The 27,806-nt window shown below is 43.3% G+C and overlaps 1 protein-coding gene across 1 annotated transcript; it reads left to right on the top strand.

Moving 5' to 3' along the window:
- The first annotated feature begins 148 nt into the window (after window positions 1-148).
- On the top strand, window positions 149-26,104 carry ncapd3 (non-SMC condensin II complex, subunit D3). The gene is made up of 35 exons (XM_087836971.1): window positions 149-265; window positions 883-1,046; window positions 1,180-1,342; window positions 1,893-2,056; window positions 2,294-2,458; window positions 2,544-2,605; window positions 2,677-2,764; window positions 4,151-4,284; window positions 7,474-7,546; window positions 7,669-7,794; window positions 8,109-8,361; window positions 8,452-8,490; window positions 11,541-11,633; window positions 12,751-12,824; window positions 12,941-13,075; window positions 13,153-13,373; window positions 13,462-13,653; window positions 15,404-15,501; window positions 15,579-15,688; window positions 15,911-16,018; window positions 17,764-17,878; window positions 18,146-18,241; window positions 18,323-18,561; window positions 18,660-18,739; window positions 19,350-19,487; window positions 19,566-19,699; window positions 19,803-20,011; window positions 21,303-21,413; window positions 21,581-21,742; window positions 22,444-22,556; window positions 22,792-22,853; window positions 23,572-23,619; window positions 25,292-25,354; window positions 25,461-25,503; window positions 25,894-26,104. The coding sequence occupies exons 1-35, from the start codon at window positions 214-216 to the stop codon at window positions 25,952-25,954; spliced, it is 4,188 nt and encodes a 1,395-aa protein (XP_087693097.1). The 5' UTR covers window positions 149-213; the 3' UTR covers window positions 25,955-26,104.
- Window positions 26,105-27,806: the final 1,702 nt, after the last annotated feature.

The following is a 27,806-nucleotide window of genomic DNA, read 5'->3' as shown; positions in this document are numbered from 1 at the left end:
GTTTGAAACTTTGCGACCAGTTTTAACTTTTCTTGCAAATTAAAAAACAATAATAAAATAACTAACCATTCCAGCCCAGCAGGTGGCAGTACTGAACACTGAGGCTGATAACCGGGAAAAGAAATAAAACGAAGACGTTTAGTGCGCATGTCCGGAGTTTTTATATTTGGGCGGGCGAATTAAACTAGAAAGAAAAAGACAAACCAAAATAAGATGGATCTGATATCTGCGTTGCAGTTTCTTAGGTTAAACGATATCCCAGAAGGTAAAACTCTTTTGTCTGTTATCCAGATGTGGTTTACTGAACACCCGGCGGTTTGGCTGTCTGTCAAATTTGGCTGTTTCCTGGGTCATTTGAGCCGAGAGATGTACCGTGAAGCGACATTAGTGTAGATTATCTGCCATTAAATAAAGCAGTTGAATATTCAGATTGTCGTCAGATTTTATAGTCAGCAGTTGTAATGAACTTAATATCTGTGGATTCATGGCAGACAGCAGTGTCTCTTTGGCATCTGAGAAAACATCGGCTCGTCTGACATTTGACAGGCAAACGTGTTAAAAGTAGCAGTAAATGAAAGTCAGTGATTTTGTGATATAAGAGATCATTTTTAAGCTCAGAGATTAGTGGGTGTTTACACAGGGTGCTTAGTTTATGTAAAATGTAGTTTGTTGTTGTTTTGGTTTATGAGCTGAGCGTAGAGTTGTATATAGTTAAACATGTAAATGATGTAATTTAAAATAAAAAAAATCATCCTACTCCTTTTCAAACATAAACATTGTGTAGACATAGAGATTTTCACAAAAACTTGATGTTTTTAAGTTTTTTTCTCTTGTTATTTCAGTTATATTTACATGTTTGAGATAATATTATTCTATTTGTAGCCTGGGTGGACGCGGTGTGGGACGTGGAGTTTACTGAAAGGAAACCACTGGATAAAACTATAGAGGAGGAACTTACAGCCAGGCAAGAGAAGTCTTTCACAGCCCTCTACCAGTGTTTACTGGCCCATGCTGATCAGTGTGCAGGCAGTGATGGAGCTTCACAGGTAAGCAAATCAGTTTTTGTGGCTCTCTGAAATGCTTGCAGTTGCTCAGTCTAAAGTCTTCCTGTAGTCTGTAGCGTCTGTTTCACCATCTGAAGGTCGCAGTCAGCTGACTGTCTCCTATCTTGCATTGCAGAGTGTCTGGGCAGTTCTGGGGGAGAGTGGCGTATCAGTCAAGTCTGTGGTGGCTGTGCTGTCCTTCTTTGTCCTGGCAGGAAAGTCTAAAGTGGCCAGTGGCCACCAGAGGGTGACCAGCCTGTGTGCAGCCTCAGTGTACCTGTTACTTCTGAGAATTCCAGGTAAGGAAAGTTGAAATGGAAGTAACTACAAGTCTCTTGGTTCTCGGTGGAACTAACACTGATGAGATAATTTGTCACTGCTTATTGACTGTAAATTATAACGTTGGTGTAGATGTCTTAATTTTCAAGGAGTGTGTGTCTGCTTGTCTATCCTGTGACATATTTCTAGGAAGCTATCTGGACACACTCAGGCCTGTGAGACTCATTTAGACACTGAGCCATGGCTCTGTGCTACATGCACATATTTCTGCATATCTGCCATTCAAAACACTTTGTATGTTGTTTATTTTTATGTAATATTCAAAACTGAACTGTAAGTGGTTCAAAAATGAAAAAAATAAAATAAAATCCAGTAAGTGGAAGTTCTCTGAACACAACCTGTTGAACCTTGAAGCTGATGAGCTAAAGCAGCAGGAGATAACGATGGACGTCGTTCTTGTTGACTGAGAATAAAAAACTGAGGCTATGATTCACACGAGCTGGACAGTAAAAGATGTTTGCTTGGGTAAGAGGTGTGAGTGTGTCTGGCTCTCTCTATTGTTGTTTCCAGGGAGCATTTCCAACAAGGTTTTTCATGAAGTTTTGTTGGACACATGTCTGGACCTGACCCGTCACTGCTGGCCTCAGGATTCTGAAAAGAAACGCAAAAAAGACCTGAAGAGTTCTCAGACGGAGGGAAAACGCTCCCGACCACAGAGGAAAGACGGTCCAGAGGTACACTCCAAGGATCACTGTAACGTGATGGCTGAATAGTGACTTTCATACACTGATTTCATAACTAGGAGCTAATACAACAGCAAGAAGGACTTTTCATTAATTTCGTTTCATTTTCTTAAAACCTTCTGAAGAGAAAAACAAACCAATAAATGGTTCTGATCTTTCTGATGCTAAAGTTGTGTGAAGGTGAGCTGGTGGAACACATTTATGATCAGACTTATGTGTTCTTATCAGATGGAAATGGAGGAGGAGGATGAGGAGGAAGAGGAAGTTCATCTTTCTGGACAGGACCTGATGAGGATCAGAGATGCTGTAGCTCTCCTGGTTCAAAGCTTACTGAGACTTCTGCAGACACTTCCACTAAAAGCCAGTCCTCAGACCGTGATCCACTGTATGCAGGTACCACCTGCTTGTCTCTGCACAGCTGGTTCATTTCACACTGTGGTCCTGCAGCTGTTCACAGCTGATCCTTTTCTTTCTCCAGATCTTCAGTAACCTGCTTTACTTTGAACCCACCACTGGCAAACCAGTTTTTGCTGCTGAACAGTGAGTTTTCTTCCTTATTTTGTCTTTTTTAATGTATCAGAATCAAACTGATAGTTGTGTCATTTCTGCAGAGACATTACGAAACTAAGGAGCGTTCCAGAGATGGCTTTCTACGGCCTACGGCTGCTTTGCTTGCCAAAACATGGAGACCAGAAAGAAGTAAGATCCTGTACACTACTTATAAACTTCTCAGTAGACGACATCATAACACTGTAGAAATATTGTTTTTATAGAGACTCAGGCTGGCTGCATTCAGAGATTTGGACCAGGTTCCCCACGTGTTGCTTCCTCTTCAGTTCAGAGAATGGATCCTGACTGTTTGCACTTATGTAGCCTTCTTAAGTTTAGTGAGGGGGGTATTTGAGGGGGGGCTTCAACGCTCACGTGAGCAGTGACCATGAGGCCTTGGAGCATGGCCTGCCTGATCTGAAGCAGAGTGGTGTTCACACCTAAACGTATGGTGAGGGTGTGCTGGGAATGCACACACTATTCCAAACCGGGGCCTCAACTCCCACCTCAGACACGACTTTGGAAGCATTATGAATGAACCGTGTTCTGCACCTCCATTGCTGAGGCAGCTGTGAGGTAGTTGGTGCTCGTCGTGGCGATAGTCCCTGAATCTAATAGTGAAAACTGGAGGCAGCTATCAAGCTGAAGGAGTCCTACTGGAGCTGATGAGTATGGGCAGGCCAAACAGAAAGCACCTTGGCTGCTGCTTGAAGCAGAAACTTGGGTGTGGGAGGCGGTCAGGCTATGGAACAAGACTTTCTGACTTCCTTGAAGCAATTCTGGCAAAGCGTCAGGAGACTCAGGAGTGTTTCACTCCACCGGACCAACGCTGTAGTCTCTCAAAGAGCCTAAATGTCTCTGTCATATAGAAGCTGTAAAAATGTGAGATTTTCAAACAATATTGATGATTTTTGCTGAACTACAGGACATACAGGCATAGAAAGACGAGTTGCTTCATACAGCTCTCTGCGTGTCCTTTCATATAATAAACTGTGCTTGATATGGCGTGCAGAAATGTTTTTGTGACCTGGATGCTAACATTGAAGGTCATAGTCAAATCCAACCCAGGTACTCAGGTCCCCAAGTCCGGGGATATCGACATGAAGTTTAAAGATGAGCCACAAACATGTCGGGTGATACGAAGTTTTTATTTGTTTTCACTTTTCGTGTGACCTCGACCCAAAATGAAAGCAGCTCGAGCTATTACTACATTTGAATGTGGTGTCTTAAAACCTGTGGAGAGGAAGTTGATCAGATCTTCAGTGCAGTCAGTGGATGATGCGGTCTTCCTCCTTTTCCAGTGGGATCCAAACAGTATAATGGGATGAACACCAGCCGATGAAGCCAACAGAACAAACGAGCTGTGACAAGATTCAGAGAAAAATTCAACTGAGAAAATGTTAAAATGTTCTCACAGTTTGACTGCTGCAAAATAAGTGACTTGAGTATTTATTGAGGGAGGAGACCCATGTGCTGAGTTCCCACCAGAGTCATCAAACGTCTTCTTTAATGGGTTTTATCTGTTGTGTCCTCCAGTCCTTGAGGAGGGTGTTCCACCAGCTCCTCTACGTGATTTTGATGATGAAGAAGGGCAACACCGGGAAGCCGTCCCTCCTCGTACCGAGCCAGACCATCCTCGCTACTCGTGACCAGGCCGTCCAGTTTGTCTGGTAAATCGTTTAGTTTAATATTGATCTGATACTTTTTACATCTCATCATGGTGGATGTTGTTTAAACGTGTAATCTGTTTCAGTTTTTGAATTGATTTTGATGATGACTATAGTTTTGTTAATGAAGGCTTGTCTTTAAAGGGGGCTCATTTTCCATCTGTGGGAGCCTCTCATCTTATGGCAGACAGGTTAGGCTTCAGCCCCCACCCTGAGAGACGGGCTGCACGGGCTCAGGTCACCAGTCTGTCTCAGAGTAAATACAGATTCATGTCTATGGCTGGTTTACAGTCTTTGTTTCCAGAGAGAATTTAGTTCAATTCTGTTTTAATTATGTTGTAAGTTAAAGAGCTTAAATGGACTGATTCTTATACAGCGCTTTTCTACTCAAAGCTCTCTATACAACAGGCCACATTCACCCTCATACAAACACAGAAGAGGGGCCTGAAAACTGAAGGCTCTCCCTCCCATTCTACTTTTAAATACTCTAGGAACAACAAGTAGGCCTGCAGAGCGAGAGCGAAGTGCTCTAATAGGGTGATATGGTACTACAAGGTCATTAAGATAAGATGGGGCCTGATTATTTAAGACCTTGTATGTGAGGAGCAGGATTTTGAATTCAATTCTGGATTTAACAGGAAGCCAATGAAGGGAAGCCAAAACAGGAGAAATCTGCTCTCTCTTTCTAGTCCCTGTCAGGACTCTTGCTGCAGCATTTTGGATTAGCTGAAGGCTTTTCAGGGAGTTTTTTGGACTTCCTGAATCCATTTTTAGCATCTACATGGATGTTAAAATCACCCACAATAATTATTTTATCTGAGCTCAGAACTAAATCAGATAAAAAGTCTGAGAAATCAGACAAACTCTGTGTAAGGCCCAGGTGGGCGATAGATGATAACAAGACTGGATTCACAGCTGGGGAGGACGAGGCTCAGCATCAGGCTTTCAGATGAATCCAAACTGTCTGTGTTTATAATTGATTGTCAGGTGTTGATTCATTAAACTAACAATCATCCTGCTGTAAGCAGGTTTCTGTGAGGCAGAGTCAATTTGTTCATCAATTCATGTACTAACAGGAAATAGACTCACGTAATGTTTAATCGTCTACGTTTCACTCTTGAGGGTTTTGGTGCTGTTGATGATACGTTAATGTCCTTTTTTGCTGGTTGTTTCTGATGGTTTGGGAGCAGACACAGTGATAGTGTTTGGAGGGATAATAGAAAGAGAAGCTCTGGAGAGATGTGTTAAGATGTTTCACAGCTGTGCTTCATTTCCCCCCAGTCTCAAACAGACTCGAGGGTGGTTTGTTTTCGGTGTGAATGTGATGCAACCCTGATGTGAACGAGCGGGTATGAGTTACAAGTTTGTGCTAAAAACTGTCCTGTAGCCACGTATGCTTTGTTCTCAGTGCGTGAAGGTGTTATAGACATGCAAAGTCTTTAGCTGTGAAACTAACACCATTTATCAATGTTCTCAAAAGTCCACAGCACCTTGTGTTTATTTTGTTTCTCCCGCCCCAGACACATGAGGCTGATGAGGACTGAACTGATTCACACCAGAGTAAACAAACCTCTTAAGACTGCAACTGGAATAACAAGGAAGCAGACTGGCTGCTTTGAAGCTGCTTGTCAGTCAATTGTCTAATTACTTTTGAGCCTCCTTAAGTGGCGACTGTATAAAAATGGTTGTAATTCTTTTGTTACTTTTTGTTAAAGTCTGCACTTCAGTCGCTACTTAATTTAATGATTTTTAAAGGTGTCATTATCATAATAATAATAATGATAATAATGATAATAATAATAATGATAATAATGATAATAATGATAATAATAATAATGATAATAATAATGATAATAATAATAATGATAATAATGATAATAATGATAATAATAATAATGATAATAATAATAATGATAATAATGATAATAATGATATTAATAATAATGATAATAATAATAATAATGATAATAATAATAATGATAATAATAATAATGATAATAATAATAATAATGATAATAATGATAATAATAATAATGATAATAATGATAATAATGATAATAATAATAATGATAATAATAATGATAATAATAATAATGATAATAATGATAATAATGATAATAATAATAATGATAATAATAATGATAATAATAATAATGATAATAATGATAATAATGATAATAATAATAATGATAATAATGATAATAATAATAATGATAATAATGATAATAATGATAATAATAATAATGATAATAATAATGATAATAATAATAATGATAATAATAATAATAATAATAATAATGATAATAATGATAATAATGATAATGATAATAATGATAATAATAATAATGATAATGATAATAATGATAATAATGATAATAATAATAATGATAATAATGATAATAATGATAATAATAATAATGATAATAATAATGATAATAATAATAATGATAATAATAATAATAATAATAATGATAATAATGATAATAATGATAATGATAATAATGATAACAATAATAATAATAATAATGATAATAATGATAATAATAATAATGATAATAATAATAACAATAATAATAATAATAATGATAATAATGATAATAATAATAATGATAATGATAATAATAATAATGATAATAATAATAATGATAATAATAATAATGATAATAATAATAATAACAATAATAATATTGATAATAATAATAACAATAATATAATAATAATAATGATAATAATAATTGCATTTATAAAGCGCTTTTCAAGGCACCCAAAGCGCTTTACACCACTGTTCCTTCACTCTCACATTCACACACTGGTGCAGGCAGCTACAGTTGTAGCCACAGCTGCCCAAGGACACAACGACCAGGGCGAGCAGGGGGGTCGAACCGGTGACCTTCCGGTTACAGATGAGCTTCCTAACTCCCTGAACCACGGTCGCCCCAAAAACATTCAGACCTGTTCATATCTGACCATTCGTAGAAATACTGATTGTTCACATTGTTAAAGGCATCAGTTTCAGCACGTGCACACACACAGAGCATCTTTGTTAGCATGATGGTAAAATGGAGCATCCTGGTCTCTCCTCTACTTTCGACACTAATGTGTCACTAAGACGTCTGGGATCGTGACTATTCAGGGATGTTTCTGAACCTTTAAGAGCAGATGTGTGAAAGATTTCTATATTTATATTTACAGTCATCTTGTGGACGAGCTGAAGGAGCTGGCACTGCCTTTCCTGCAAATCCTCCTACAGCACATCTGCTTCCAGGTGAATTCTCCAGCAAACGCTCGGCATAAATTACTTTCTGCAAACACAGAATTCCAGGTTTTTTCGTATCGGCTGCAAAGTTGCATTGTTATCATTAATGTTTGTGTTGTGCTGATACACAGATGGTTGAAAAGAATGAGTATCGAAGCCACGGAGCTCAGGCTGTGGGTATGCTGACGTCTCAGATGGCAGGTGAAGACTATGCTCGCTTCATTAAGTGGCTGTGTAACTTCTCCAGAAGCTCAAAGGTAAGGTTTCACTTTAACTGTCTGAGAAATGGTTTCACTTCCACATGCTGACGTAGACACTGCAGGTTTCTGTCTCATCATCATCTTGAGCTACTCTGAAGTCAAACAGCTGCTCAAATGTTTAGTGTCTCGATAAAATTTGTGCGACTTTGCTGAAGTTGCAGCACACGTTCAAAGATCATGATGAACTCAGAGTGTGTCCATCCTCCCGTGTGATACTCTGGTTGGTTATTCGGAGCATGTTTGAACTTAGCTAAATGTCAGTGAGCTCCGTCACCTTCTGTCAGTGGTGCTGACTGCGATGGCCTCTGCAGATGGTGCACCGGCTGTTCTCTGTGGATGTGGTGATGGTTTTGCTGGAGCAGCCAGAGAGAAGACCGGAGGAGTGTCGAGATCCGGATCTCGTTTGTTTCCTGATGCACAGCTCCCTTATCCAGAACCTGCTCTTTGCTCGACGGATGGACGAATCTCCCACTGTCCAGGGCCACGCTCTGAACTGCCTGGCTCAGTGCCTGGAGCTGCCTTCGCTCAATGCCACCAGAGCCATCCACAACCTCTTCTCTGCCAGTGAGACACCCCCACACACAGGAGTCTAAAGGGTAAAGACAGCATTCAGACTAAACCATTAAACTTGTGTTTTCTCTCTGCTCGGTTAAGCTGGGACCCAGACGGTGCTGGAAGGTGAAATCACAGAAGGTAAAGTTTGTTTTTGTTATATTTCCTGTAGTCGGGTTAAAAAACAAAAGCCACAGTCTGGCTCTCTATGAATCTTACAGGTATTATATGTCCTGGAAAAAAGGCGGAAACTTTGTCACACGACCACAAAACATGAAGAAAGTGACCTTCAGTGTCACGCTCTGATCCCACTTTCCCACAGCTGATAGCTTATCTAAAAACTCTAATAATAACAATAGCAGGTGGCCTACGTACACACAGCTGAAGCATGTAGTCCCGGGAGTGCAACAGCTTTAAAGTGTCATTTTGATATGGATCAGTCAGCCTGTATAAAAGTGTCATAATGACTCGGTGTGTACAGTCATGGCTAGAAGACAGTAGAAGCTTTTATCAGTTCTAAACTTCTGTTTAAATTCAGCCTGAGATCAGTAAACACTGAAACAACATGCAGAAGCAGTGCGTGGAAACCTACGTTTCCATTCACCCTGAGGTCATCTTTTAGAGGTCATAGGTCATCCATCTGTTTCCACTTATCCAATTCAGGTTTCTTCACACCTCATTATTGTGCTTTTCAACCTCACGAGGGTTTACCTGGAGGTAAAGATGTTTCACCTCAACATTCAGATTCACTCTGATTTGCTAACATGTGCAGGATAAGAACATTTCTATGACAACATTAGACCCGTTGTCCTCAGACAGATTATGGCCATAAAGCACAGCACTGTGTTAGCTGAAAGCCCTAAACCCCGTGGTGGTCAGGTGTGGAGAGATATCAGAGAGGTACGGAGCAGAAGCTTAAAACATATTGCTCCTGGTCTTCAACAGCTGGATCAGTTTTAAGATGGGGCTGTGGTGAAGGTTGAGCTGTGAGTCAGGAAGGAAAGAATGACAACAATCCATACAGAGCATGCACAAGAATAGCAGCACTGTGAGCTGTGAGAGGTGGGCATAGCTGACCAGTGTGTGTGTGTGTGTGTGTGTGTATATATATATATATATATATAAATAATATATATATATATATATATATATATATATATATATATATATATATATATATATATAAATAATATATATATATATATATATATATATATATATATATATATATATATATATATATATATATATATATATATATATATATATATATATATATATATATATATATATATATATGTGGAAAATAAGTATTTGGTCAATAACAAAAATACAACTCAATACTTTGTAACATAACCTTTGTTGGCAATAACAGAGGTCAAACGTTTACTATAGGTCTTTACCAGGTTTGCACACACAGTAGCTGGTATTTTGGCCCATTCCTCCATGCAGATCTTCTCAAGAGCAGTGATGTTTTGGGGCTGTCGCCGAGCAACACGGACTTTCAACTCCCGCCACAGATTTTCTATGGGGTTGAGGTCTGGAGACTGGCTAGGCCACTCCAGGACTTTCAAATGCTTCTTACGGAGCCACTCCTTTGTTGCCCGGGCGGTGTGTTTTGGATCATTGTCATGTTGGAAGACCCAGCCTCGTTTCATCTTCAAAGTTCTCACTGATGGAAGGAGGTTTTGGCTCAAAATCTCACGATACTTGGCCCCATTCATTCTGTCCTTAACACGGATCAGTCGTCCTGTCCCCTTGGCAGAAAAACAGCCCCATAGCATGATGTTTCCACCCCCATGCTTCACAGTAGGTATGGTGTTCTTGGGATGCAACTCAGTATTCTTCTTCCTCCAAACACGACGAGTTGAGTTTATACCAAAAAGTTCTACTTTGGTTTCTTCTGACCACATGACATTCTCCCAATCCTCTGCTGTATCATCCATGTGCTCTCTGGCAAACTTCAGACGGGCCTGGACATGCACTGGCTTCAGCAGCGGAACACGTCTGGCACTGCGGGATTTGATTCCCTGCCGTTGTAGTGTGTTACTGATGGTGACCTTTGTTACTTTGGTCCCAGCTCTCTGCAGGTCATTCACCAGGTCCCCCCGTGTGGTTCTGGGATCTTTGCTCACCGTTCTCATGATCATTTTGACCCCACGGGATGAGATCTTGCGTGGAGCCCCAGATCGAGGGAGATTATCAGTGGTCTTGTATGTCTTCCATTTTCTGATGATTGCTCCCACAGTTGATTTTTTCACACCAAGCTGCTTGCCTATTGTAGATTCACTCTTCCCAGTCTGGTGCAGGTCTACAATTCTTTTCCTGGTGTCCTTCGAAAGCTCTTTGGTCTTGGCCATGGCGGAGTTTGGAGTCTGACTGGTTGAGGCTGTGGACAGGTGTCTTTTATACAGATGATGAGGTCAAACAGGTGCCATTCATACAGGTAACGAGTGGGGGACAGAAAAGCTTCTTACAGAAGACGTTACAGGTCTGTGAGAGCCAGGGATTTTCCTTGTTTGAGGTGACCAAATACTTATTTTCCACCCTGATTTACGAATAAATTCTTTACAAATCCTACCATGTGAATTCATGGATTTTTTTTCCACATTCTGTCTCTCACAGTTGAAGTGTACCTCTGGTGCAAATTACTGACCGTCATCATTTTAAGTGGGGGAACTTGCACAATCGGTGGCTGACTAAATACTTTTTTGCCCCACTGTATATATATATGGACACGTGGAAATGTGCAGACTGATATTATTAGTGTGTTTCAAAATGTCAGGAGCTGCCAGGAACAACACGTAAGCTCTTAACCTGGGTGCAAGGAGAGATTTTGAGAATTGATCACATTAATGCAGAGAAGTTGGTTCCTGCCAGAAGAACCATTAAAGCATCAGCTGCTGCAGTCGTCCAGTCAAAGTCTAGACCTGAAGCCGACTGGACCTGGAGACAGCTGTGACTGCAGAGCTTATTTCTCACAAAGGTTTACAGCATAAATATCTCAGAGCTGCACACAGTCTGGAGCTAGCACAGCAGATAATGCAACAATAAAGGATGTTACTGCATCTCAGGTTGTTACCTGAGCCCTGGTAAAGACGACATTATTTTTTTATTTCACTGACATGACTCTTACTGTGTTGACTGTGACTGTACTTTGTGACGGTGTTGTTGATATGACTTTGTTTCAGGGACTCTCAGCACGCAGCACACGCTGAAAACCTACCGTACTCTTCCCTTCAGGACTGTGGAGCTGAGCAGCACTGACAGCGCTGCTTGTTATGGTGAGATCAGTCCATCCGTTTTCTTCCACTTATTGAAGAGCTTTAATATCTTATCGTGTATGTGACGGTGCGAGAGGCGGGGTATAGCCTGGACAAGGTTGCCAGGTTGTCACAAGGCTAACACACATTTAAATCACTTTTGTCACGTGTTTGTTTTTATTCATTTGTTTTTCATGGTCTGGATTAGGGATGGGTATCGTTTAGGTTTTATCCGATACCGGTGCCAAACCGGTACTTTTTAAACGGTGCCGGTGCTTAAACGGTGCTTAAAGAATGGAGAACACAAAGTTGGTCCAAAAACCTCTCATGTTTAACTGTTTTCCACTTTTTCTTTGGTCATTTTAGCCTTTTTGTCCCGGGTGAAGGGAGTATCTGCCATCAAACAAGAAGACAGCCGCATGTAGCTATGATGGTGTTTGCTAGTTCACCTTACATGCATTAATGTAATAACGTGGTTAGCCTACTCAACGTAAATTACACACGAACAACATTAAGCTACTCACGCAGAGAAGAACGGCTGCTGCTGCATCATCATCCTCATCATTTCTGCTACACTGGCAGGGCTAGGGGCCAGGACTCTCCTCTTCGGGTTTTTGGGGGATGTTGCTAACTCCGGGTCGATAACAGGCACCACACCCGCAGTAGATGTGCTCGGTGTGAGGTCTCGCAGCAAGCTATCAAATACGGCGCATTTCTCGGCTTTTAAAAAAACGCTATGCGTCGCCAGGTGTTTCATCAGATTTGAGGTGTTACCTCCTTTGACAGCATCACAGTATCAGCTTAAAGCACTTGTTGCAGCTGCTGAGTTTGCATCTTTTGCTGTGAAGTACAGCCAGACTTTGACGCTTCGCTTTGAGCATTTTTAATCTGTAGCTCTGCTCTAAAAGAACGTACGTACCTGGACCCGCCTACTATCCTCGGAAACTAAAATGATTGGCTAGAATCTAAAGTGTATCACAGCTCAGGGAAATAAAGCACTGAAATGTGGCTGCTTTTCGGTCTGATTACTACCGTTTATGTCAGAACTGGTGCCATCAGGGCACCGGACACCGGTACCCATCCCTAGTCTGAACTGGAGGTCAGTGAATCACATAGTTCGTTTCTGTATTTGATGCAGCAAAAGAGAATTTGGCCCTCCTCCTGCGGCGTGTGAAGGATTCAAAGACTAATGTGAGGAAAGCAGCATTGCAGGTACCTGGAGCTCAGCATGATCAGCAACAGCCACGACTTAGATTGAAGTCCTTTCCTGTGGGTGGGGGTGAATATCTGCATGTTTCCAGGCTGACTTGTGTGCTCTTCCTACACAGGCCCTGCTGGGTCTCCTGAAACATGATGTGATCCCCGTGAGTTGGGAGAATCTTCAGACTTTGTCAGAGCGCTGCAGAGACCCATCTGTGTCTGTGAAGAAGAAGGCCCTGCAGTGTGTGGGGGAGCTGCTCAGTGTGAGTGGAGCCACATACTGACGGGACTGTCGCTGAAGCGAGCGTGGGTGAGAGCTAACCTAACATCTCTCTGCCAGGTTAAACCAGAGTGCAGTGTGGTGCAAAGGGCGTGGCTGCAGGGGGTGGTGCCCGCCGTGGCGGACTCTGAGACCTCGGTGCAGGACAAGGCCCTGGAGGCGCTGGACCAGGTACTGCTCAGTCAGGTCAAACCGTACTCTGCTGGCTGCCAGCTGGATGCCAGTCAGAGGCTGATGTGGGACCTGCTGGGCCTGCTGTGTCACCAGTGCCAGAAGCTCAGGTGAAGCCAGCCCAGCGCTTGTTTGTGTGAAATAACATGACGTAATGTTTAATGTTAAATACTGACTGTGTTTGTACCCGGTCTCCAGTCGTTACTTTAGCAAGGCCTTCACCATCTGGTCCAAACAGAAGAAGTTCACGCCGTCATTTATCTCCAGCCTGATCTCACATACTGAGGCTGATCACGCTGCCGGAGCCTGGCTGCTGCTCTCCAAGGTGGTTTCTTCATCCTCCAGACTGCCTTATGGCAAGATCCTGGACGCCTGGGACAAGATGGTCAGGTGGGCGAGACCAAATCAATCTGTCACATTTATTTGAATTAAAATGAGCACTTTATGATCTAGCCTGTAATTTGGTGGAAAATGGTGAAATCTGCAAACCTTTGTTTTTGTTTTGTTCTCGCTCCACCTCCTGGATGCAAACTCAGTTCCACCATTTAATAAAAACAATCTGCTCCTGGGTGTTGTGGGCTGGAAACAAAACAAAACAAAGAAGGTGAAGAGCAACACTACAGACTGATACATGATAGGCTGTGTGTGCATACAAACAAATCTATCCCGTTGTAAGGAGGGGCTGACGTGTGGCGCAGAATGAACCTTTGTCCAATCAAAAAATGGCAGGAAATGGTGATTTTCAGGAACCTTTCCTCTCTGGGAGATGTGATGTTGTTGTGGTTGGAAAGACAAGAGTTGATGTTTTTGAAACATGAAGGATATGTTTGGTTTTTGTTTGGAGAGTGATGAAACTTAGTTTGGTAAGCTGTGGCCGCTGTCAGGAGACACACAGGAATCTGTGTTTACATCTTTTTGTGTAACACAAAACTCTCTCTTTCACCACTAGGGGTGGGGGGGAAATGGATACTGTGTAGTATGGTGATATTTTGTTTGCTAATAATGTATGGATACAGGGACAGCAGAAATCGATATTTTGTTACAAAAAGGTTTTTGTGCTCTGACTTCAGAGCATGTTGATCCTTTTTCTGAGCAAGAATCCTGACATTCCTTCACTGTCCAAATGTGTTTAACTTTTTTATGGCAGCAATAAACATGACAGTTTACTTATTTTAATTTAAGACATGTTTTATTTTAATTAAGTTTAAAACTTTTTTATTTAATGTAAAATTATATTTTGTTTTAATTGACTTTCAAATTCTTCAGTTGCTGAAGGGGCTGCATAGTTTTCATAAACTGCATAGTTCAGAATAGCTATAATTGTACCAGATGGTTGATTCAGTTAAGTTGGACTAGACTGTAATACAAACCGTTCAGTTTGTCAACAATCAAACTGAAATGAGAGAAAGACTGAGTGTGAGACTTTGATATTAGAGAAAATGAATATTGATAAAGTTTACCTTTATGTACAGAATCTGAATATCGCAAAATATTTTAAAAAATTGCAATAATATCGTATCGTGGGATGTATGGTGATTCCCATCTCTACTCACCTCCATCATTCCCTCAATCCTTGCCCCCCCTCAGCAACCAGACACCACGTGCTGCCATATCATCTTTGACATGGTGGATTGTTCTCCTCACAGATAAAGGCTGACATGTTTTTGTCTTGGTTTTTTCTTTTACTTGGAAGTAAACTACTATCTTTCTTTAACGGTTTCTTCCTGCACCAAATCCGATGACAGTGTGTATCATAAAACAAATGGTGTAAATTATTTATCTGAGGTTTGGCCTATCAACACAATCAAAGAAAAAGCTGGTACATAGAAGTCTGCACTTCTGACACAAGTTGAAACAGGCTCGACTCTGCTACGTCATCTTAAATGTGTCGTGTGATTTAGACAGGGCGGCACACCAGCAGAGGGTCAACAAATCCCCAAACACAATTCAATTCAATTCAATTTTATTTATATAGCGCCAAACCACAACAAATGTCGCCTCAAGGCGCTTCACACACCCTGTAAAATGGTCATAAATCACTTTTCACTAACTTAAGTCCGTCTCTTAATGTTTTTAATGATCACTGCTTTGCTGTTTGCAGATAAATGTATTGTGTAATGGTTTAATTGTCTTCTCTTAGATCAAAGGATGGAAATGCAACAACATGCTGTCACATCCTGTGTGTGATGGGAGACATCGCCGTGCATTTAAATGAAGAAACAAAGGAAAGGGTCGTCGGTAGGTTGAGTAAGGGGACGGATGGCGGGAGATTACTGAGAGAAATGATCTGAGTCTGTCTCACCGTCTCTCTGCAGCTGATCTGATGTCTTGGTTGAAGACTTTCACTTTGCCTTTGGAGGTGATCAGCTCTGCTGTTGAGACTCTTTATCAGTTTGGCTGCAGTGACGACATCAAGCAGACTCAGGTTAGAGAGATTTATCCTTCAGGGCTGATGTACTTTTTGAGCAATGAAATCCTTTTTCAGTAACAAACAGTTGTTGGTCTCCGTTCTGTTTAGATGACGTCAAACACAAGAACAGTGTAACCTCGTAAGTTCCAGCAGGAAGCAGGAAGCAGTGCCAAAACTCCTGCCCTGCTCAAAGATATGACTGAAGCCCACTGTGAGTGTGTCTTGTGTTTTTGTCAGGCTTTTCTGAACCAGCGCTGTGGTGAGTTGGTGTCTGCCTGCGAGGCGTATTTGTCCAGCGTAATCCTGACTGACAGTGGATCTCAGGACCTCGATGAGGAGCTGATGGTGAGAAGAAACTCTTAGACTTCAGAAATGTCCTTATTATTGTGGCAGAAAGGTAAACTTTAGTCATTTATGTTCAGTGGTGTTGACACATCCTCTCCAACCCTCAGTATCTTGTGCTGTTGTCTCTGAAATGGCAGCTAGACAAGAACAATTGATCTCTTAACACTTAGTGTTATAGAGCAGCAGCCTGGTGATAGAAACCCAAACCTCGCTCTCCTCAGCCAACCTCTTCTAGCTCGCCTCAGGGAATAGCTAGCAGCTGCAAAAGATGATCTCTGGGCCGGCCCCTGGGTTTACCCCGGGGCCTCCTCCCAGCAGGACATGCCCAGAACAGCTCACCCAGAAGTCGTCCAGCAGGATCCTAATCAGATACCTCAGCCACTTGACCTGGATGCTTTCAATGCGAGGCGTTGTATACTCTGAGCCTCAGCCTAGGCTGAACTTCTCACCCTATCTCTAAGGGAGCAGTCACCCTTCAGACGAAGCTCATTTCTGACACTTGTACCCACAATCCTGTTCTTTCAGTCACTACCCAAAGCTCGTGGCCATAGGTGAGGGGAGGGACGTAGATCGACCGCTAAACTAACAGCTTTGCTTTTATGCTCAGCTGCCTCTTTCCCATGAACGCCTGCATCCCTGCAGCTGTTGAGCCCCTCATCCCTCAGTGAACAAGATCCTGAGATACATGAACTCCTCTACATGGGGTAGCAGCTTGTCCCTGACCCAGAGTGGGCACTCCATCCTTGGAGGTGCTCATTTTTGTATCCATCACTCAGCTGTGAACGGCTCAAGTGCGAGCTGGAGGTGGTGAGCTGGACCACATCATTCACAAAAAGCAGACATGAGGTTCTGAGGCCACAGAGGGAGAAACCTTCCACCACTTGGCTACGCACAGATACTCTGTCAAGTAAAAGTTATAAAGGAATGGTGACAAAGGGCGGAGTCCACCACCCACTGGAAGAGAGTCGAACTTGTTGCCGTAATGCAGACCAAGCTCTCTGTGCAGGAGCTGATCAGCAGCAGCAGGGTGCACACCTGTCCAGGGAAGCTGAGTGTGATTCCCCTGTAGTTGGAGCACATCCTCTGCTCCTCTTTCTTAAAGATGAGAACCACCACCCCGGTCACAGATACCCACTGCAGCCCACCACCTCTCACACTCGCCAACTCCAAACTGGAACAGAGTCCAGCCCCTCTCTAGGCTGGCTCCAGAGCCCGAGCCGTGGGTTAAGACGAGACCAGGTAGACATAGCTGGTATCTCTCAACCTCACGCAGTAGCTCACCCTCTCCCATGGGGGGGAGCCGATGTTCCATGACCGGATCGGCAGCCTAGCCAGGGATCCTCCACCCTTGGCTAACACACATTGCACCCTCTTCCTACACCGCCTCGTGGAGTTGGTGGGCCTGCAGGACGTCCTCCTCACTTACTGCCATTACTGTCAACTATGAGTAACTCTAATCACTGCATAGATCTATAACTATTACAACTCTGCAGGAATGAAGCCTTTGGGTTTGGGGTGAACTTTTCAAGGCAGGATTGTTCAGCAATCCTCAGGCTTAAGAAAACGTGAGCTGAAGAACTGCGAGGCACGAAACAGATCCATCTGTTCTGTTTGTGGTGTGATGACAGTTTCATCAAAACTTCATTCAGGAAGACGGGAAAATGCCGCGGTGCACGTTTGAAAACCAACATGTGATCAGCCGTGCAGGGCTGGTGCTGATAGACGGGGAATGTTTTCTCTTTCAGGTGAAACATCTCCACACTCTGGGCGTGGCATCACTTCAGTGTCCTGCCAAAGTTAACAAGAGGACAGTGCTGCTGGTGGAATCGGTCCTCACAACACATTCTGAGAAACTGGCAGGTAGGAACGACTGATGTTACTGTGTGTGTGAGTGAGCGTCTGCAGAGACGTGGAGTTTAGAACGGCTGCTGCTGTAAGGTCAGCACAAGTCAGCTGACATTTTGCCACAGTTGGAAATCACGTGAGGTTTCAGACTCTACAAGGTCCTCTGCTTTAAACAGGAGCTGTCACATCGTCTTCAACGTACCACGAAGTCTTGTGCTGTCCAGGGCGAGGCCGGGTTAGCATGGCTCTGCTAACCTGTTTGTCATCTTCCATCTTTGACAGAGCGCCACACAGAGCTGCCAGCTTCACTGCCTCTCTCTCAGTTCAAAGCCAACCGGCTGCCTACCAGAGTGAGAGCCCATGGAGTCATCACTTTAGGTAAAGCGTGTGCGTCCTCCACGTTCAGCCGTGACTCTTCACTCCGAGCCGTGAGCTTAAATGTTTGTGACTGTGCTTCAGGTAAACTGGCCCTGCAGAATGAAGAACTAGCCCAAAAGTACCTGCCCGTGTTTGCCAGGGAGTTGGAGGTCGGCACAGAGGTCTCAGTACGCAGCAACGTGGTCGTGATCATGTGTGATCTGTGTGTGCGATACACCAACATGGTGGATCACTACATCCCCAACATCTCTGCTTGTCTGCGAGACAAAGAAGCTGTCATCAGAGAGCAGACTGTCATCATGCTGACCAACCTGCTGCAGGTCAGTTCCTGTTTTAATGTCACCATACTTCTGTAAGTATGTACTCTCACATGTTAAACATGGATGGACTTCATGCTTTTCTCATGACCACATTTTAGGAAGAATTTGTGAAATGGAAAGGCTCCCTCTTCTTTGACTTCATGGTGGCTCTTGTTGACCCGGTCCCTGCCATCGCCAGGTATTCATACACAGACAGAACGTGAAAGTGGGAAATGCAACACAAATTCATTCATTTTTGAATCCCTGACTGGCAGACAGATTATGCACTCAGCAAACTTGTTAACAGGAAGTCCAGGTGATTCGTGCGCAGGTTTCAGGCTGAGGCTTGTGTGTCTGAAGCGTGAGCAGGGTTTGTTTTCTACGGAGCCCCGCAGGGGACATGAGAGAAAAAAAATTAAGACGGACTTTTGCGAGATCCCGAGTTAGTTTTGCGGGATCTCGCAAAACTAACTCGGGATCTCGCAAAACTTTTAGCCGCATTCTTCGGACGCTGGCTCGAAGCCGACCGGGCGGTCGAGGCACGATGTGCCGGGAAAGCGGTGTTCCTCCCGGCTGAAGTGGGTCTCGACCTCCCGTTAGCTTCGAGCTAATGGGAAGAATGCGGCTAAAACTTTTGCGAGATCCCGAGTTAGTTTTGCGAGATCTCACAAAAGTCCGTCTTAATTTTTTTTCTCCCATGTCCCCTGCGGGGCTCCGTAGTTTTCCTCGCTGTAATCAGTATTTGAATGTGTCCGTAAAGCTGAAGCTGCTTTCACAAGACCGATGCTCGTATGTTTCCCTCCTCTCAGCCTCACTGAGTACTGCCTGCTCCACCTGCTGCTGAAGAAGAACCCAGAGATGTTCAGCCAGCACTTCATTGAGTGCATCTTCCACTTCAACTCCTACACAAAACACAAGTCCTACAACAAATTCTCCCAAAGCGAGAGGTATGACCCGTTCAGCTGGATTCCTCACGTCATGACATGTTTGTTCAGTTTCTTCCTTTTCTTTGAACATCCACGCAGAGAGCGCGTTCACTTCTCCCTAAAAGGAGAACAGTACCGTGAGAAACGCTTTCGAATCTACTGCTTCCTGTTGGAGCACTTTACAGATGCTCAGCGCTTCAACGTCACCAACAAGATCAACCAGACCATTTTAGGTAAACTTAAAAGCTTGAGGTTCTTTGTTTCAGAGCTGGGCCTGTTGTTAAAGCACTATTAACCAGAACCCTGGTCTTTTTCTGTTCTTACCTCCTACATCAGCGTGCTTTGCTGATGAAGAGCTGCCCCTGGATGCAGATGGTGCTAACATTTTGTCAGAGACTTTCAACATCTTGGGCCTTAAAGAGTTTAAGCTGCAGACCATCTCTGGTTCAGCAGGCGCTGCTGCAGGGGAGGAAGCAGAGGAGGAGAACATGGCCACCATGGCCAAAGCTGTTCTGCAGGCTGCACAGAAGAAAGTGGTGTCGCAGGTGATGATTTCTCTACATTTAAAGTGTATTTGGTTCCTTTGTTCCTCTTTCTGCTCAGCTCAGTTACTGAGGCAGATGGTTTGGTCTTCCTGTCACCAGCTGTTCAGTCACAGGAGACCATGTGATCATTTATAGTAACAATGACACAAATAGCTGTTAGATAACACGTTATATGACCTATAGAACTGTAGGACACTAAACTAGGCTTTCCATCAAGTGACACACATTTGATGCCGAGCACCGCCCATTACCAGTGTGTTACTCAAGTTTTGTAACCTGGTGTTCTCAGCAGAGCCAGTTTGAATTCATCCACACAGGAACTCATCTGAAAGTACCGGAGCTCAAAGATTCCCAGATTACAGGATGCCAGCGAGCCGGGAGCAGCTGCTTCCTGCACGGCGGCAGCTGCTTCCTGCACGGCGGCAGCTGCTTCCTGCACGGCGGCAGCTGCTTCCTGCACGGCGGCAGCTGCTTCCTGCACGGCGGCAGCTGCTTCCTGCACGGCGGCAGCTGCATGGCATATGTCTTGCATGCAATAACCAATGCAGTGACTATAAAGTGGTAAATGGACTGATTGTTATAGAGCACTTTTCTACTCGCAGTACTCGAAGCGCTCTATACAACATGCCACACAAACTGTTATTTGTCACTTCAAATGGTCGGCTAGGCCTTGACTGTAAGGACCTGCCCACCTGTGGTGTTTTGTGCGTCTACCAGAGGCTGGAGGTCGTTTACATCTGACATCATGTTGAATCCACTGACTGTTTAGTTTGTTTGGCTCAGTCAGACGTCACAGTGAGGACACGTGCTCTGCTGAGGAGGAATCATCTGTTTCAACAGCAAAAACACAAATGTCGAGTAGTTAAACCTGAAGTTTACATTCAAACACATGAAGCTTGTTTCTTCTGTCAGCTCAGCCTGAACAGCTTTCTTCTTATTTCTGTCAGTAGGCTACAGAACAAGAACAACTTTAACCTTCCTGTTACGTTGAGGAACAAACTGACTCATTCTGAACTATTTAAATATTTGTATTTGAAGATGAAGATGAAGGCTGTCGAAGCTGATTCTGACTCTGATTATGAACCAAATGAGCAAAACGCTGTTTATATCCATCTGAGCAAGACAGTCAAACAATGGTGAAGGTTAGAGGTCTTCATCCTCAGAGATGCATCAGGCTAAACTGTCTGCACGAAGTGTAACGAAGACTTTTAACGTTTTTATATTTCAGCAGATGGAATATTTGAGATTGATTGAAGGTAATCTCCACATAAATCCAACTTTTGATCCACAGGTCAGGAAGAAGGCCTTCACAGAGAACACGGTTCCTCTCATCATCAGCCTGAAGAACCTGCTGGAGCAGAAGCGCTCTCCTGTTCTCAGAGATCTCATGGGCTACCTGCAGGTAAGCCCAGCGTGCATGATCATATTCACTGATGCTCTGCATCAGCGTTACAGCACCGTCAGCTGCAAAGCATCAGCAGAACCGTTTGTGCTTCTGTTTCTCCTCTTTTAAGAGAGAAAATACTGTAGCGAAGGGAACTGCACTAACCTTTGTGTGTCTGACATCAGGTGACTATGCAGGACTACCGCAATGAGGTGAAGGAGATCTTTTCTGGAGACGAACAGCTGGCAGCTGAAATGGAGTTTGCTCTGAAAATAGCAGAAAAGGAGAGAGCGACAGTGGGACAGCTGGACGACGACGGCCTGGCAGGAGATGGCAACAAGGCCCACGTAAGAGCACCGTGCACCTCCACTTCTGACTGCAGCTTCAAACCACTATGAACCCACTGGTTTAGAGAAACATGTATTCTACAGGTTTGACTCGTGTGTGATTATTTTCACTGTCAAAAGACTTTCTGTGCATAAACTGCAGGTAACATCCTCTCGCTCGCTTCCAAAGCCTGCAGCTGTGCACCGATCGTCTGACAGGCTCGGATCACGCTGCCTGTGTGAGCGCGTTTGTTTTTAATAAATTAAGGGGACATTCCCTCTAAATAAGCAGAAACAAACAGTCAGTCTGTAAAGATGAACATACAGTTTAAATAATCTGCTGCTACGTGCTGGACGTTCTTCTGGGGAAAAGGAGTCGGTGCTGAGCTGCAGACAGGGGAAGCCCATGATCGTACACCACTGTGGATCCTCTGTAGACTGAATGCCTGCTAATCTCTGCATACTGTACTCTGAATATGAAGATAATCCAGGCAGTGTGGATTTGACCGATCTCCAATAACAGCAGGCTAACGTGTTTGCTGGAGCAGCAAGTTACTCCAGAAAGGTCTCACTGAGAACACGAGGACTGTGTTACAATGAAACACAGTCCTCAGACTTTTGTACAAGTTCCTTGAAATATTTTCTCTAAATGAACTTTCTTCTTATCATCTGATGCTCTGAACTATTTATTTATCATATGAATGATCATTGTTCCTCCCCAGGGTTCAGCCCAGCGCTCTCCTGTCAGATCCACGGCCCTGCTGCCTCTTGCCTTCGCCACGCCGCAGCCACCTCGTCCAAACCTCCAGACTGCTAGACTGGCGCTCACTGACCGGTAGGCGTCCAGCAGTATGAGGCACTTACACTCTACTGTAGTCTGATTTATATCTGAGATCGCTGTTTGGGGCTCCTTCATATGACCAGTAATCACATTTAGTCTTAGACACAGAAAAGTGCTGACAATGACCCAGCCACATCTACGAGTTCATATTTGCGAGCAGATGTAAACGTGTAATTAGTAGAAAGGATTTTGCTGGTTTAATCCAGTAATCCCTGTGTCTGTCTGTCAGTGTGCGTGGACCCAGGAGGCAGGATGATGTCCAGTCTAAATCGATCGCTCTGGAAGGAACAGGTACAGTTCAGTTACTGGTTTGAACAAATGTCATTTATCCTGAGTGTCTGCTAAGTGGAGAGGAAATGTGTGGGGTGGAGACATAGCATCAGAAAATTAGATTTAAATTCCACAGCGTCATGTGATCATTGTGCCTAAAATGGAAAAACGTGTGAAGAACCTTCCATCAGTGCTTGAAGCTTGCAAACATCAGAGCTGTACATTTTTATATTCTAACAGTAAATGAAGGGCAGTTTTCATCGTTTTCACCGTGAAGTGTGGATCTGTTGAAACAAGGCAGCAGCAGCATTTCAATCCAGTTCAGGTGCAGTAATATATGCACAAAAGTAGCCCATGTAGTCTTTTCATATTTGAAGTTCATTGTAAAATCACAGCTCGACACATTAGTTTAACCTCAGGGTGGTGAAACAGTAACACAGTATTGTTCTTTAATAGAGGTTACTGTCAGGGACCACGTGGATGATAATGAGATAATGAGTCCAGTCAGAACCATAAATGTCCTTTCATGAGTCCAGTGATGCATGAACACCATGTAAAACTACTCACTTTATCCTCTGTGTTGTTGTAACCTCAGTAAGCAGGTCTTACGTCTGATTCTTGTTTGCACAGTGTTAGAGCCTCAGTGTGTGTGTGTGTGTGTGTGTGTGTGTGTGTGTCTGTGTGTGTCTGTGTGTTATCCATTGTGACATTGTGACAGTGTTTAATTTGACTTTTTCAGTGATGGCTAAAGGAGCTGCCAGTGACCGAGCCATCAGCACACCAAAGGGTAAGAGAAAGTTGCCTCTGGCAGCTGAAACAGACGCAGGTCCAAAATGAAGGTTAGAGTACAAAAAAATGGAAAGTGAGATATTTGGGTATTTAAAAGAAGGTAACGAGCTGGACTTTGTGTTGACAGTAGGAAGCACGCCTGCTGCGTACTGCAGTAAGCCGTTCTTCACAGACAGAACAGTGATTCTCCTTCAAGCAGGAAGTCTGTGCAGCTGCTGCAACGACGTTTGGCTTTAAGATTTTGTTGCTCAGGACCAAACTAACGACAACTTCTCCAAAAGGAAAACGAATTACAGATTTAGATGGCGAAATGAGCTTCAGTATACTCTTGCTGTTTTAAAGAAAGAACAATAGTGGATGCAAGTTATGATTCATAAGATCTGTCCACAGCAATGGGAGTCGCAGCCTGACGGTAGCACTGGTGGCACCCTGATTAGTTTCTCTTTTTTTTTTTTTTTTTATGTATTTATTTATGCAAGTTTCAAAATTTTTACACATTCACAGACAGCGGGACAGAGGAACACAGACAATAATGACAATAACAACAAAAAAAAATCAAAAACCAAACACAGGAACAAACAAACAAATAAAAAAAAAACAGCAACAAACCCCACAACAGGGTACACAGCCAGCACTTATTAAGAACAGCAGAGAGAAAAAAAAAGCAACTGGTATACATGTCAAACAACTCACAATCCAGTGAGTCCAATCCACAAGATCAAATTCACAAGATCACTAGGAGGAGCTGATAACAATCATGCAATAACAGTTATGGGCAACAGCTCAGAATGAAAGCAGTTAAAACAACGTGGTCAGGACCCAGGGCGTGAACTGTCCTTCTTAGTGTGGTCTATAAAGGGCCCCCATATCTTCCTGAACTTCTCCATGGAATCAGACGTAGAGAACTGAATTTCTTCCAGGTATAAACAGGAGACCATCTCCTCGAGCCACCTCTTGAAGCAGGGAGGGGAGGCAGATTTCCACTCCCCCAGAATCAGACGTTTGGCAATCACCATACCAAACATGAGGGCCTGTTGAACAGCAAAGGGAAGTGCCAAGGAGTCGCTGGAGCAGCCCAGGAGCACCATAAGACAGTCAGGATACAGTTGCCTATCGTAAACAATGCTATAGAAACTAAAAATACTAGTACCCTGATTAGTTTAACCTCAGTTTACTGACTAACGATTCAAAGCTGAGAGATGTTTGCTGGTTTTGCTTTTATTTATTCTGCTGCTGTTCTATAGAAATGTCACATTCAATGTGCATCATCACACAGAGTATCATTAATGTGTCTGCAGGTGTGGACACATATTGTGGGATTGGACAAGAGCGGGCAGTAATGATCAGAACACTTTAAAAAGTCTGCACTCAGGTCCACACATGCACATAAAGTGTTGGTATGGTTGGCTGAATGAGACATGCTGTACAAAGAAAAGCATGAGCATGTATCAGACCTCCTACCAATAAATGTAATGATGTGCAGTCAGTAGCTCTGTTGTATGTGCTGTGAGCTCAGTGAGGACCTGAGTGGCTCCACTCTCCAAACACTGCACCGTACTTTACTACATTATGGTACCATAGCCTGTTGGTTATAATCTCACTGATATTTTGGGGGATACATGATGATGTAATCCACAAACCCTCGACTGACCCATCTGTTTGTCCTCTAGGTGTCAACATCAACTTGACCTTTGATGAAGGACTCAGCGCAATCCTCAGTGAGCAGGGAACCAGTACGTTTCTGACCGAACGCTGACAGCCAACGTTCGGCTTTTTGTGGAGTTCTGTGAATGAAAAATCTTCAGCTTGTTTATAATAATCAGTGTTTTGTGTTGACAGGTGACGAGGGCAGCGTCCTTCATGTGCGATCCAGTGAAGCCCAGTGAGTGCACTTCTTTCCTTGCTGTTAGTTTAACTCAGTGCTGGTTCTGCTGGTTCAGTGCCTGAGCACTACACCACAGAGTGGGTGACACTTAATGACCATGACACACACACACACAATCCAGCATCACACTGGGACAGCAACAGCAGTGAAGACGAGAGCGAGGCAGTAACAAAGTTATTACTTTGGAAACTCGTCTGTTTCACTGTTTTTTAATAATTTCACAAACTAAAACGACCAAAGTTACAGAAACATGGAAACTCCAGAAGACCTGAGTCACACATTGTTGTGTTTGTAGGCCTGCTAGCTTTGTCACATTATTGCACACACACTACAGATCTGTGCACGGTACGTGTGACCTGTTTAAACTCAGCTCTGTTGTTTGTTCAGAGCTCCTGGACCGAGGCAGTGGAACGTGCAGTCTCCTCTGCGTCTGAGGAAGAGGCTGTAGTGGATGCGTCACTCAGTTTGTGTGTATGTGTGGGTTGTCTTTATCTAAAACAATATCCTGTTTGTCACTTTGAGGATTTTTCACTCTTTGTTTAGCTGATGTATTGATGTACAATATGAAATAAAAGTTCAACATGTGGTGTTTCACTGAGAGGTTCTATCATTCATTTCTATTGTCTTTGATGAAATGGACCAGAATAGCCCTTCATTGTCGTTGGCATGTATAATTGTGGGCGCAGCTGTGCAGGAATAAAATATACACAGTAAGACAGCAGGAATAAATAACAGACATACAAACCGATAGAAAACATGCCACAGGGACAAACGACATCGTTTCCAAACAGAATGTGGATCTTCTGTCGTCTCGCTGACCACCGACAGCGTTTCAGATTTAATCATACATTAAGGGCTGCTGTTCAAGAGGCGGAGCCTCTCAGCCATCATCAGTTCGATGCCAGCATTACAGTACAAGTTCATCCTGCTTATGACCATCGGCTGTTATCTCTCAAGTTATGAAGTCATAAAAAGAGATGTACATGCATAAGTACACAGTGCAACATATGATGCACTATATACATCTAACCACAGGAACATCACTGGTGTTATAAGAGACAGAAACGTAATGAAAATGCTGTGTGAGGCCTTGTAGTCACAGCTTTCCCACTTTTTAAATCCTGGAGTGGCAGCTTGGTGGTGGTCAGCACTGTTACCTCACAGCACCAAGGCCCAGCGTCAAAGACATGACCTTTGCTCTTTACATGAATTGAAAGGGTTTCCACGGTAATGAATGGGTTTCTATTAGCATTAAGAACTTTTGTTGGACTGATGTAATTTGCATAGGTTGGCTCGACGACGTTAAGTAAAATGATTCATCATTAATGAAGTTGGTCCAACTCAAGTACATTGTTGGAATAACAGAACTGAATAATGCTAAACTAAAGCAATAATAATAATAATACATTTATTTATAGGCGCCTTTAAGACCCTCAAGGTCACCTTACAACAGCAGCAATACAATTTAGACATAAGGTCAATCAGAAAAAAACCAGCATGAAAGTATAAAAGCTGAGCAAGGTAACAATAAAAATAAAAATAAATAAAAATGTGCAAACAGCAGAGAGAGATTATAAAGATTATAAATTATAGGAAATTATAGGAAATGTGTGGTGGTGCGTGTGGTGATGTGATGTGTGGGAGAGTCCAGTCCTACACCTGGTTCAGGGCCCGAATAGCCTGGGGGAAGAAGCTCCTCCTCATTCTCTCTGTTTTGGCCTTAAGGGAGCGGAAGCGCTTCCCAGACCTCAACAGTGAGAAGAGTCCATTGTTGGGATGGGAGAGGTCCATCACAATCTTCTTAGCTTTGGACTTGCACCGCTTGGTGTAGATGGACAGCAGGTCAGGGAGCTCTGATTGAATGATGCGTTCGGCTGAGCGCACCACTCTTTGCAGATCTCGTCTGTCCTGTTTGGTGCTGTTCCCAAACCAGGTGCAGATGTTTGCCGTCAGGACGCTCTCGATGGTGCAGCAGGAGAAGTTCTTGAGCACCTTCAGTGGCAGATGGAAGTCTCTAAGTCTTCTGAGGAAGAAGAGACGCTGACGGGCTTTCTTAACCTGGGTGTTGATGTGGCAGGACCATGACAGGTCCTGAGTGATGTGGACACCCAGGTATCGGAAACTGTCGGAAAGATGGTTTTGAGACGTGATTTAAAAGTGGTGAGAGGGGCAGGACAACTAAAGCAACTTAATCATGTGGAAATCCTTTCCATTGTTTTTTATCTTCATTCAAAGAGTTATTTTTTTAGTGAAGTGTTATTGACAAACAGGTGAAAAGAAAAAGAGAGAAAGTGTAACTG

This window comes from Neolamprologus brichardi, unplaced genomic scaffold, assembly GCF_056152115.1.
Source record: "Neolamprologus brichardi isolate AB-2024 unplaced genomic scaffold, ASM5615211v1 NODE_ptg000032l+_length_1147064_cov_1, whole genome shotgun sequence".
Taxonomy (NCBI): domain Eukaryota; kingdom Metazoa; phylum Chordata; class Actinopteri; order Cichliformes; family Cichlidae; genus Neolamprologus; species Neolamprologus brichardi.
Note: the sequence above shows the minus strand (reverse complement) of the source record. Positions and strands in the feature narration are given on the sequence as shown.